This window comes from Martes martes (assembly GCF_963455335.1).
Source record: "Martes martes genome assembly, chromosome: 1".
Taxonomy (NCBI): Eukaryota; Metazoa; Chordata; class Mammalia; order Carnivora; family Mustelidae; genus Martes; species Martes martes.
Genome location: NC_137888.1, coordinates 203,475,980 through 203,489,164, shown reverse-complemented (window position 1 = coordinate 203,489,164; position 13,185 = coordinate 203,475,980). Strand labels below are relative to the sequence as shown.

General features: G+C 50.9%; 1 protein-coding gene across 1 annotated transcript in view; it reads right to left on the bottom strand.

The window, feature by feature from the left end:
• Nucleotides 1–12,675, bottom strand: part of UNC13A (unc-13 homolog A) — a gene marked incomplete at both ends in the record, with an annotated part of 49,169 nt that extends 36,494 nt beyond the window's left edge. The window contains 9 exons of the mRNA XM_080815598.1: nt 1,668–1,875; nt 4,764–4,799; nt 6,440–6,494; nt 7,370–7,443; nt 8,071–8,194; nt 8,962–9,079; nt 10,977–11,076; nt 11,702–11,731; nt 12,621–12,675. Of these exons, the coding sequence (XP_080671724.1) occupies nt 1,668–1,875; nt 4,764–4,799; nt 6,440–6,494; nt 7,370–7,443; nt 8,071–8,194; nt 8,962–9,079; nt 10,977–11,076; nt 11,702–11,731; nt 12,621–12,675 (800 nt within the window). The remainder of the gene's footprint in view (nt 1–1,667; nt 1,876–4,763; nt 4,800–6,439; nt 6,495–7,369; nt 7,444–8,070; nt 8,195–8,961; nt 9,080–10,976; nt 11,077–11,701; nt 11,732–12,620) is intronic.
• Between the last annotated feature and the right edge of the window lie 510 nt (nt 12,676–13,185).

The window sequence follows — 13,185 nt, the reverse complement described above, 5'->3', positions numbered from 1 at the left end:
GAAGCCCTCCCTACCCTTCCCCACTCCTAGAGTATCCAGTCCAATCCCTCCTTACAGCCAAGCCCCGACCGTGGAACGGAATGTCTGTGTCTGGCTCTGTATCCCTAGCCTTTCAGATCACCCAGCACTAGGCAGCATAGCCATAGGATGCCCGGGGAGTGTGGCTTGAGTCACTCTCAGGGGAATGCAGGCCATTTCTGCTTCTGCATCCTCTCCTCCTTCTGAAAGGTCTCCCCTCACCCCTGCGTGGCCTGACCACAGCACAAGGGGAGGAGACTCCTCTTTCTCCAACAAACCCCCTCATTCTGTTCCAGGAATGCTCACAGTAGACAGACTCCTCCAACCAGACACTTCCTGACATTTTCTCTGGGTCTAATGCTATGGTCACTCTCCAGCTCGTTTTCTCCAAGAAAGGACTTTTCCTACTTCTAAAAGAGTTAATAGTTTATTAATATTTGATATTAATAAATATCAAATATTTTCCAGCTGTTTCCAACACATTGAAACTTTGTTCCCATAATGTGTTTCCAACACATAGAAACTTTGTTCCCATAATCGCACGAAGCCACCTTGAGTATGCAAATGAAGGCAAGTGATGCTTTCATGAAGGAGATGTATTCTTCTGGGAACAAATACTTAGGGAAAAGACCCACAACCAAAAATCACACCAGGCCACTGCTTGGTATCCAGTAGGTTCCCCATAAACACTAGTCCTTACGACTTACCAGCTGTGTGACCTCAAACAAGTGACTTAACCTCTCTGTGCTTTGATTCCCTGTCTACCAAATGGGACCAATAGTATTCCCACCCAGAGAATAAAATGAGATGATGAAGGGAAGGTGCCAGTCCAGCGCTGGGTGCATGGTTAGCTTCAAATGCTATTATTTGTGCCTTGTATCTAACAGTCCCCGTGTAGCACTTACAGATACCACTCTAAGTGCTTTACAAATATTCAGTCTGCTCAATATCGTGTTTGCCATCGTTGTGTTTGGAAACCAGGACTGGGGTCATCAGGACAGCGAGGAAGGACAGCAGGCACGAGGGTCAGCCTCTGAGGCTTGAGGACCAGCACCCTGTACAGGGCAGTGGCGTGGCTCGTGAGGACCAGGGGACCCACCTAGGGGACAGATATGGGACAGCCTACTTTCAAGGTACAGCTCCTGTGTCACCATGTCCGTGGCCACCAGTCAGAAACACAGAGTGGGGCCATTAGGGAGGACCGGGCAGCGCCAAGGCAGGACCATAAGCCAGCTGCTTACTGGGCTCCTTTCAATGTCACTATGCCTCACCACCCTCCATGAATGCTCGTCTCTTCCCCTACCCACAGTTCCCCTGCCCAATTAGAGACTACACAGAAACCAGGGCCCTTAAAGGGAGCACCAAGGCACCCCCATATTTTGGGGGCACCTCTCAGGATCCTCCTGACTTATCCCTCTTCCTTCAGCCAAAACTGATCCCCTTTTACCAAGCTTGGGAGATTTTCTTATAAGATCAAGGGTAAAGAAAGGACTCTATTACCTAAAAGAAAGTACGGATGCTGCTTTCCTAGACCCACTGACCTCCCCCTCCTGCTCGCCCAAGTCCCCTACTCCTCTCTCCACTCTGGGACACACAGCCACGTACACGCACATGCACACACACGGATCCCTTCCTCCAGGGTCACACACCTGAGGGCCCGTGGCTCGGAGAACTCCTCATAACTGTGCATGGAGTCACTGTAGGATTCCCGAGAACCCAGGGGTGGTGGACGGACAGAATACTGGTGGACTGAGGCATTGGGCTGGGATGTAGTGTAATAAGGTGGTGGGATGCTGTTGCTTGTCTCGCTGCGATAGTCGCTGTCACGATCGTCCACTGCACTGTCAGGGTCATCATCTAGAAGAGAGAGGAGGGGAGGGAGAGAGAGCACACCATGGAGGCCGACGCAGTCTCTCAGACTTCTCAGACTAGGGAGTCTTCACTGGCTGCTAACCCAAAAAGAGGAATCTTTGCCAGAATGAATGAAGGATCTTGGGCCATGTTAATAGAAGCAGAGGCATTAGGATAAGGGAGGCGAAAACCTTGCTTTGCCGGTCAGACTGGGTTCATAGTCGGGGGTCCAAAGTAGGTCCTACGATATGAGGAGGACAAGGACAAATTGGAGGGTGTCCTTCAGCTCAAATGTGAAAATGGACTTTGCTAAAGTCCAGGCTTTCTGAAAACAAGATGAGTTTTTCCATCAGGCAGTGAGTCACACAAACACTCCGAGGGACGTTTAGAGGGCGGTCAGGAGGACAAGGTGGAGTATAAATTTCCTTTAACACTCAGAGATTTCATGATGTCCGAGGATGCGGATCCTAGATCTGAACTCACAGGTGTAGGAACAAAGAAGCGGCTCTGACACTGTAGCCCTCAAAAAGGATTAGATTCTTAGGTACACACTCAGAATCTATTGCTAAAATGCAACAGAGTGGCATTGCTGAACTTCAGGTGTTTTCTAAGAATTGAAGGACATTTTCATTTGGTTTGTTTTCCTTGATAAAAAGGGGACAGTATGGAAGGATGTTAGATCGTGGTGGGATGGGAGAGACTCAATTTATTTAGAAAGCAACACGAGGGTCACCTGGGTGGCTCAGTCACTTAAGTGTCTCACCCTTGATTTTGGATCAGGTCATGAACTTGGGGTCATGAGATGGAGCCCAGTCTGGCTCTGCGCTCAGTGGGGAGTCTGCGTAAGATTCTTTCCCTCTGCCCCTCCTCGTCCCCGCCTGCATGCAGGCACACCTGCGCATGCTCTCTCTCCTTCTCTCAATAAAATAAAATAAAATAAGATAAGATAAAATAAAATAAAATAAAATAGAAAGCAACACTCAAAAACAAATGGGCTGCAAAATAAATAAATAAGTAAATAAATAAAAATAAATCAAACCCCTGACTGGGTGGCCTATGGCTCTTGTCCGTGGCATCAATTTACTGGTCACATTAGTTGCCAAAGGGGTGGCTTGCCCCTTTTTATCCTTGTAAGGTTTTTTTACTTATTTCCCAGATGTTTGTATGTTTTTCTTGCCTTATTATTTTAACCTTCTAATTTTTTTCCAGCTAATCGTGTCTGTTTCTATATATTTGACAAATAGGTCCATTTTTTAAAATGTGGTAAACTGTTGAAAAAATTAATTTCACCCTTCACATAGAAAGCTTGTTGGATTCATTCCCAAACCTATTTTGCCTTTTGAGAAAACTTAACTTCATTTTCAGCTAGCAAAGCCGGCCTCCCCAAGGTAATTCTGACTTCCTGGTTTCTCAGCTGACTTGGGCCACTGTGACCTACAAGGTTTTTAATCCTGTCCTCATCATCTGCAGCCACCATCCGATTGATGTATTGTGCGCCACTGGTGCTGCCATTTTAGGCAGAAGCAGATGTGAATTTCCATGGCTCAGATCTGCAGGCATCAGGGTGTAACTGTGAGGCCATGAAAGTGGGGGGTCTGAAACCCAGACAATCCCCCAAGGGGACTCTGGACAATTTGTCAGTGTCACCAAATTGCTCCTTTGACCAACCCATTTTCTACCCAATTACCTGGGTAGATAGTCTTAAGCCAAATGGGCATTCTTTCTACCAAACTGTCCTTGACTGAGCCAAGGTGTTTCCAACCAAATTACATGGGGCTGTGGGCGTGTTCACCAAATTATTAATTTTTTTCTGACGAACTGTCTTGTTTTGGGGCAAATCGCTTCCTAATGGATTCTTTTTGCTTTCACCCAGATTCTGCTTTTTACCAAATAGTTCTTGACCAAATTGCCTGATTTCCGATAAACATTTCCAGCCACTCTGGTTTTAACGAAATGACCCAACTGTCATAATTTTCAGCTTTCGCCAAATCGATTTCAGCCAAAAATGTGCTTGTTTTTGACTGCATTGTTTGTTTGTGGCAAACTGTTTGTTAACCAAGAATTCTTGTTTGCCAAATGCCTATTTGGGCCAAATTGGCTCTTGACAAGTTGTTTTGGATCAAAGTATTTGTAAGCAGTTTCCCTGGTCCTGAAGGGAGGGCATAGTGGAAGTTGTCGGTCAGGATCTGAGCACCCAGTGGGTGGGGCAGAGGGAAGGAGGTAGATTCACACTCAGGCTAGAAGACTAGATTTCCCTGGAAGGGGCAGAATATGGGGAAAATGAGTTCATTGCTCGGGGAGTAAATGAACACCAAGTTGCGGGGGGTGGTGGGGGCGGCGGGGCCGGGAGGGTTACTTATTTCCTTCAACCGGGGGTTAGATTGGAGGAAGGTGGCAGGGAGCTCTGGAAGCTGAGGTCTCTGGAGTGATAAGTGCCTGGGGGCCCCTGCCCAGCTGCTCCTTCTGAGACCCTCTGACCCCGTACCTACCGCTGCCAAGTGACATTGGGGCCCATTTCCAGGTGGAGGAGGAAGATGGGGAGACAAAAAGAGGAAGGAGTCACAGGAGAGGAGATGACATTATACATGGGGAACAGGGGAAGGGGTCACAGTGCCCGGCTGGAGACAGGCAGGTCGCTGGTCTAAGGGCCCACTCCTCCCAGCTGAGTCTGCCCACCCCAATAATGGTGCCCACTCCCCACCAAACAGAGCAGGACCCTCAAGACAGACGTTAAGGTCAAGGGACAGGAGGGCACAGGGAGGGCCTTGCGAGTCCTCAGGCCCCAGTGTGTCCGTCACAGGCTCCCTGCGTCCTTGGTGGTGGGGCGGGGGCCTCAGGGTGGCCAAGGCACCCACCTCCCCATGGCCTCCCAGAACATCAAGCTGAGTACTTACTCTGCTGCTCACCCCAGCCAAAATAATTCCAGTTGCCTACAAAGAGAAGGGGCAGAGACAATAAAAGGGAGCAGGCAGAGGGGGGGCATGGGGAGGGGGACTCCCCCATCCTCCTCATTTTCCCCATCTCCTCCTCCCACCCCAGGACCCTGATCCCCTCCTGCCCTGAGTATCTTCTCAGAATATCACTTTAACCACTGACATTTGTGACACCTTCGATCATCACCTTGGGAGGAAGGTGGGATATCCCCATTTTTCACAGAGGCCATTAGTTCAGCCAGGAAGTAATAAAGGAGGCATTTTGGCCCAGGGTTTTCTGACTCTGAACTCTGGAGTAAGCACTCCCCACTCTTTCCCTCTCCCTTCTGGAACACAAGGAAAGAAACACTGAACTGGAAACTTAAACTTTGAAACACCACTGATGGGTGGGTTTTAATCATTCTGCTCATTTTACAGGTAAAGAAACAGGGCTCAGAGAGGTAGAGTGAGCAGTCTAAAGTCACACAGCTTCTGAGGACCAGGGAGAGAACCACATCTTCCCTCATCCCCTCATCCTCAGCACGTGGCATCTTGGAAAAAGTGCCTTGGACCAGAATCCTATCTCCTCTGACACTTGGCTGCCTCCTCCAAGAAATAGCTCCCAACTGCAGTCCCCCAGCCCTTCCGCCCACCGGGCTCCATCATTACCATCCTGGGCATATGGGGGTTCGACAATGGATATAGGGGAGACTGTGAGAAGGAATGAAAGGGGGAGGGGGAAGCAGATGGAAAAGGAGAAAGAGGTCGAAAGGTGGGGTCAAAATGTCAGGTGGGGCTCTGCCCTGAGACTTATACGATTTGTCACTTCCTCCCCACTCCAGGGGACTCAGAGGGCGCTTTTAGGGGACAGACATCTCCTTGGCCCATGCAGAACTGGCCTGGGTGTTTCTGAGTATCCACAGGGCCAAGGAGGATAAACACTCCCGAGAAATTCAGCCTTGGTGGAGAGGCGGTATTCAGAGGAATGTGACCAGCATTATCCATAGATGCAGAGCAGTGGAAAGAAAAGCAAAGCTGGAGGCTGGAGCCCCTCAGACCTTGAGTTCAAATCCTAGCTCTGTCTCCTGCTGGGTGTGTGACCTTGGGCAAGTCACTTCTCCTCTTGGGCCTCAGTTTCTCTATCTAAGAAAATGGGCAGAGGGAACAGCCTTCATCCATCGTATGTGTGCCTATTGTATCTGTGTTAGCAAGATTGTTTACACTACCAGACTGTGGGCTGCTTGGGGGGATGCGGTCTGTGGGGGCCACAGGAGAGTTTGTCAAATGAGCTATAGGTCCTTATTCAGGATCTGATGAATGGAATTAAAGAGTCTGCAAAGTGTTTTTCAAATCTCTAGTAGGACTCTCTTGTGCCCTTCCAACAGCCCTCAGAGTGAGGGCACTGTCAAATGTCCTCTTTCAAAGAGAGGGACTCTGTGGATCAGAAAGGGACACCAGCATGCCTGTGACCCCAGAGCAAGGCAGGACTCACATCCAAGCCCCGGATCTTTTCTTTCCACTGCATCACGAGCGGATACTGTGTGCTCTTGGGACCTGTTCCTCTGGGGGTGGAGGGTGGCCTGTTACACAGGACAGCCATGGGTAGGGGAGGGATGAGGTTTCATTTGATGCCCAGCGAGGAATTGAGAGGTACTTACAACACTGGTTGCTGGGGACAGGGAGAGGCTTGTCTTGTTCATCTTGGAATGAATACTGAGAAGGAGAGAAGGAGAAGAGAGAGTTCTTCTTAGGAGGGGCCAGAAGCCAGACGACCAAGGTGGTCCTCTGCTCTGTTCCATCCTGACTACCCCTGCCTCCCAAATCACTCTGTCTGCAGGAGAAGGATACAGATGTCCACAGGGGGGAAAAAAAAAATAAGAAGAAGACACACACACACACACGCACACACTGACACAGAAACAGCGAGAAACACGAACAGAAAAAGACAGAAACACAGATGAGGGAAAGAAACAAATAGAAGTGGAAGAGAGAGCAGTGGGGGAAACTGAGGCAAGGAGCAGAAGAAAGATCAGGGATGAGGTTGGACAAAAACTATTATCAAGCGAGGGTTGCCTTTTGGCACTCCACCTCTCACTAAAGAGAGCTCTGGTCTCGCCTGCTTTTTCTTCTCAGCCTTCGCCTTCAAAGGCTGCCTTCTGACCCCCGCTGGGTCTTTGCACTGCGATGATACAAAGCCAAGAAGAAGGGGGTTGCCATGGAAGAACGGGGGCACAGAGACCAAACTGGCGGGGGAGAACTTTGAAAAGTCCAAAAGTATGAACCAAACCGTTGAGGGATGTGGGGCAGAGAACGGAGGTGAGGGCTGCTGCGGGGCCTCGTGTCTCCTTGCGGGTATCCGGCAAGGGCAGGACTCCAGCGGATTGAAAGCGTTTCATCGTCGGTGGACTGTGTGTTCTTTGATGTCCTCCGTGCTTTGAGAAGGCGCCAAATGAGGCTCTGATTTTGTCCAGTTAGAGACACAGAGGCAGACAAGCGGAGAGCAAAACAGAGACAGAGAGCAGAGGACACGGGGAGACAGAGGGAGGGACAGGCACAGGAAGAACAGAGTCCTCCCCTCCAATGCTCACCTCATCCTGGTCCCGCATAGCATTCAGCTGCTCCAGCTTCTTGGCCCAGTAGCGCGCCTCCTCCTCGGGGATGTCTGGAAGCAGAGCCCTGGCTGTGAGTCTGGAACCCCTCCCCGCCCCTCCGCCTCCAGCCAGGGCAGCCTGCTGGTCTATGGGCTGGTCTCAAGGGGGTGGGGGAAGAGGAAGGGAAGACAAGGTGGTGTCCCATTCCCCCGCCCCAGAGCTGCCTTGGGAATGACCGGAAGATGAGACAGGAGATGCCTCCCAGCACTCCAAGGGTGGGGAAGCCATGGGTTCTTGGAAAAATGCTGTGGAGAGAACTGAGCTGCTTCCAAGAGAAGGAGAGAGGCCTCTCTGTGTCTCTGCTGTTTTCCTCTCCATGTCTCTTTGTCTCTGTTTGTCTCTCCTCCTATCTCCAGCTCACCCTGCAGTCTAAGACCTCACCAAAGACCAGCCCCGGTCAGTTCAGGCCCAAGTCCTATGGGTCAAGAAGCATTTGCTGGCCCTTGGTGACCTGGGGGGGCTGTGGTGTGCTCCGCACATGGCAGGTGCCTGCCCCTCTGACTCGCCATAACTGGGACACTCTCTCTTCCAGGGACAGGAAACTTCATCCTCAGAAGGAAGGGCAGTCTGAACCCACCCAGCCCTGGCCATTCCCCTGGGTCTGGTGAGGGTCCTGTGTCCCCCCAGCCCACACTCACCTAAAGGCAGCTCGAAGCGGGTGTCAAGGAGGATGCGGTGGAACGTGGGGTCCTTGGTGCCGCAGATCTCACTGTCCGCCATGATGACCTGAGAGTCCAGTGTCAGCCACTCTCCGGGGCCCTCCTGGGGGTTGGGGCGGGGTGACAGTGTCCAAAGTGATGCAGGGTGGAGCAGGGATCCGCTACGTGCTGACCAGCAGTCCCCCGACTCTCACAGTTGGAGGGGGGCAGGGGAGATGAGGCTGGCAATGTAAGCGAGTGCCATCGAGAAGGCATCCCAAAGGAGATGAGCAGGGATGGCAAGGAAAGGTCCTAGGGTGGTTAAGATCCCGGTGGGCTCAGCATGAAGGGTCTGATTGGAAGGAGTGAGATATAAGGCCAGGAAGCGAGGGAGGAGGCCAAGGTTATTGTCTAGTACCTTCAGGACTGGTGTAGCCTTCTCCCAGCACCAAATGCTAATTACCCACAATAACTCTTCTCCTTTCTTCCATAGAAATACATTTTCAGCAGGGCCCAGGTCTGTGCAGCTTAAGACTACATTTCCCAGGCAGCTGAGTGTCCACGTGACTAAGTTCTAGCCAATAGGATGTGAGTGAAGTGCTGTGAGCAGCTTCCAGGTTAGGCCCTTAACCGAGAGGGTGAGCCCCCTCCCTTGCCACCTTTTCTTCCCTTGATGGCAATGCAGATGTCCTGGGGATCCTCCAGCAGCCATCCTGGGCTGCACAGGGAGAAAGGCAGAGCAACAAGATGGAAGGAGCTCAGACCCTGGTGACTTTGGAACTACCATCACAAACGTCGTTGGGGGAGAGAGATACATGTTCATCTTATGAAGGCCACTGGCCTCTGGGCCCCTCCAAGGCACTCCTCCCCAGCCCTCGGCCCTCCACTCACTTCGTTGGACTGGCGGATGGTCCGCAGGGGAATCCACACAGTGCCCACCATGGTGTCCCAGATGAGACCCTTGTTCCACACCTCCACTGTCAACCCCAAATCCAGGCGGTTGATCTCACTGTGGAGAGAGGGGAGGGGCATGACGGGGTAAGAGTGAGGGAGTAAAGTCTTAGAAAGTTCAGCTCACCTGCCTTAGGACACACAGCCAATTGGAATTCAAACCCAGGCCTGGGTGAGTCCTACCAGGAAGGTAACACAGCGGTTCTTGTTTTACAGAAGGGAAACTGAGGGCAAAGGGTTAATTTACATGCTCAGGGTATCACAGCAGAACCAGATTTACAAGTTGGGAAGGAAGGAGTGGGGAAATACATCACACATCTCTTGTATCGCCAACTCCCTTGGCCCTTCCTTGAGCCCTCAGACCCTGAGAGTACTTGCTAAGTGAGGAAGAGGCTCAGACACCCTCCGTGGCTCCCTATTACCCCACGATGAGGGTATTCAGGATGTCTCCATCCTTCCCAGGGTCATCTCTATTCAATCATGGGGACACCCATGAGAGCATGAATGATACCATCTCTAAACACTTCCTTTGCAGGACTCACCCTGAAATATGCAGATTTGGGGGAATCCTTGGTGAATGTCCAGCTCACTGAATTTACCAATTTACCAAAGATTTATCTTAATGAATGTTCTCCTGGCATATAGCTGTGACCTGGTCATTCAGTAACAGGCTTTCAGGGAGTTGGAGACTACACTGTCTCTTCCCTTCACATCTTCCCTAGAATTGTAGGGCCAGCTCTTCCCCTCCCCTCTTTCCCCAAACTCCTCCGTTTCAAGATCCTGACTCTGAGTTCTCTCATGGCCTCCACCACTGCTAGTCTGCAGCCAAGAACTGCTCAGGAATTTGAGGGCTGTGTGTGTCCAAATCTCAGCTCTGCCAAGTATAGGCTGTGTGACACTGAGCAAGTGGTTTGGCCTTTCTGGTCCTCTGTTTCCTCTTCTGTAAAATGAGGATTAGATTAACACCCTCCCTCCCAGGGACGTGGGGGAAACAGATTTAATCAAAGCCTTAAAAGAGGGCATAGAACATATTGTTGGTCATCATCAGAGAAGATGGGATGTAATATGAGGCCCTGAGTGGCTCCAGATTGAGGGGAGGTTCCAGGTCTTGAATTCATTCAGTTGTTAGGCAAATATTTATTGAGCCACTTGCTGTGTGCCAGGCCTTGTCCTTGACGTGGGGGTGGGACTCACAGTGGAGACAGAGACCAACAGGGCCCTACCCTCCTAGAGCTCACAGTCCGGAAACAGGGACCAGAAATGGGTTGAGAAATCACACAAATGACTAAAGTGATATTTGGTGGCTAGGCCTGAAATTACTCTCCAATGGCAGCTTGGGGATGGTGGTCAAGGAGGGCTTCCCTAAGGAGGTGACTCAGCGGAGATTCGAAGGATGAGAAGGACCCTGCTGGAGGGAGAGGGAGGAGAGAAGAGCAAGCGAAAAGGTCCTGGGATGGGAAAAAGCTGGACATGTTGGGGGAATGGTCCAGAGGTGGAGGTGGCTGGGGCAGGTGAGCCAGGAGTGATGGAGGAAGATACTGGCAGGTCACAGGGGCCAGGCCTGGAAAGAGGGTGTTGTGGAGAGGAGTGTGGGTTTTGTTCTGAGGTTCACAAGCCATGAGCCACGGGCAAGTTTAGAGAGTGACAGGATGTGATTTGCAGTTTTAAAAATATCCCCCTGGCTGCCTGGAGGAGAACAGATTGCTGGGAGGCAGGAGGCGGGCAGCAGCAGGAGGCCAGGGGCGGAGGCTGGCGGGCAGCAGGGACTTGGCTGGTGGCCATGGAGATAAAGGGAAGCAACTGGATTTAGGAAGTGCTTTGGAGGCGATGCTAATGGCTGGACATGGGGCCGAGGGAGGAGGGAGTGAAATCCCAGACGACATGCAAGTGTCCGGCTCTGCTCTGTGGGACCAGCGAGGTGCCAGGCCATGCTAGCCCAGTCACTGCAGACTCACAACATGAAATCCTGCTCCCAGCTGGGTTGGCTGCCCCGCACAGCGATGGTCGTGCTCTTGACATTCTGCACCTTCAGGGTCACGTACGTGTTGAATTTCTCTGTGGTGGTGAGAGTGGGGGTCAACACAGGGGTTCGGGGACCCTCTGTGCCCATTCTCAAGCTCTAGATGACCCTGCTGTGATCCCCCAGGGTCTCCGTGTATTTGGGGCCTCAGTCCAATAACGAGGTCAAATATACTGAGCTGTTTCTGTGCTTAAACCCCAGAGTCCCTCCCCACCAGTCCCCCAGAGCCCAAGGGAAGGGCCTTGGTAAAGGGAGATGTGGAATTTTGGGATGCCTAATCTTGCTGCTTAGAAATTACTGGGTACAATAGCTTTGGGTTTTTAGATGGGAAGACGGAGGCCCCAGATAGTGGAACAAAATTGACAGTAGGAAACTCCCTTCACTTCTCTGAGCCTCCCTTTTCCCACCTGTAGACAGATCTAAGTATCCCCATCCTGTCTCTTAGCGTCCTGGGAAGGGCCCCTGACTCAAGGTGAACTCCACCTCCATTGGATTCTCCAGGAGATGGCTGGGGAGACTTTGGGATTGCAGGCCAAGTCTGACACTCTGTAACGCTCAGCAGACATGCAGCCCAAGTCCCCTATCACTGGTTCAGACCCCCTCTGCTATCTCTCCAAGACACAGACAACACAGGACAGGGCAGGAATAGAGGCCACTTACCTTGAGCACCATCAAACTTGGCTTTTTTGACTGTGGAGAGAGACAAAGAAAGGGAAGGGAGATGGGTAGAGAGTAGGGAGAAGAGAGACACAGAGACACAGAGAGACACACCGAAATAGAAATGTAACAAGAGAGACAGAGAGGAGAGAGACACAGAAAGAAAGAGCCAAAGAGGAAGGGCAAAGATAGAGAGCAAAAGAGACATATCAGGAGACCAAACAGAAAACAGAAACAAAAGCAAGATCAAGAGATGAGATCAGAGACAGAGACAAAGAGACAAGGAGACAAAGAGAAACAGGAAGGAGAGGAGGGAGGCAGGGATGAGAGGGAGAGAAAGAAGCCATCAGACAGATGAGTACAGGCAGACCTAGGGGTTGAAGGAAATTTGGATCCTGGGCATAATTTCTGTCCCTCAACCCTCCCCATCAAACTCCCCCAAAGCTCCCCCACCTCCAGCTGTGCCTTTACCCACAATTGAACAGGATTCCAAAGAAGGAGCTGAGCAGGGGATAGGAGGGGCCTCCCACAGGAAGCCCTCCAGGATTGCAGCAGAGAGAGACCAGTTGGAGAAGGAGAGAGGGATAGAGAGAGGAGAAAGACAATCTCCAATGACCCCCTCCACCTGTCAGGCTAGTGAGACTTCTCCCCCAATTATCCAGCTCAGTCTGTCCTACCAAATGCTCCAGGGGTTTGAGGTCTAATATTCAAAGGGGACTGGGCGAGATGGAACAGAACAGTCCAGAGAGCTGGCTCCAGAGTGCCCACACAACTTGTCCAGCCCAGCTTGTTTATGAAAGGTGAAACCCAAATATACATCAGGGCCCCAGGGGGTCCAGTCTCTGTATGTTTCACATCAACTCACAGTGACTTGAAGCAATTCCACTCTTCACTGGCTTTTCTCACAGGATATTAAACTTACTTTCAACATCTCTCGTCGCAACCCTGCAGTTGCCCCCAACATCCTTCTCTACCATTCACTGTCTGTCTCCACCCAAAACCAACTCCCAAACCGAGCTCTTGCCCCTGCTTTCTACAGTTCTCCCTTTCTCCTTTTCAATGAACATTTTTGTTTGTGTAGGCAGTACAGGCACATTTGACAAAATCCATGGCATACAATGAGAATAAGGCTCTTTTCTACCCTAGTCCTCACGATCCCATCTGGTGCAATCAATGTTACTAGTTTCTTGCAGTGCTAGAGAGAGACGGTTTCTGATTTGGCGATTGTGTGCATGTGTACATTATTTTATTTTCTACACAAATGGCAGCATTCTACACCCTCTATAGAAACTTTCTGTTTCTCAGTGCATCTTGAAGAGTATGTGCAGTAAGTTGGAGGATAAATTCCTAGAAACAAAACTGTGTTTCTATCCTTTCTTTTCTTTTGAGAGTCAAGTTCAGCCCTTTTCTGGGAAAATGCCATGGCCTCCCATCTTGGGTTCATATCTCTGTCCTCATCACTTGAGTTTCTCTCTTGCAAAAGCACC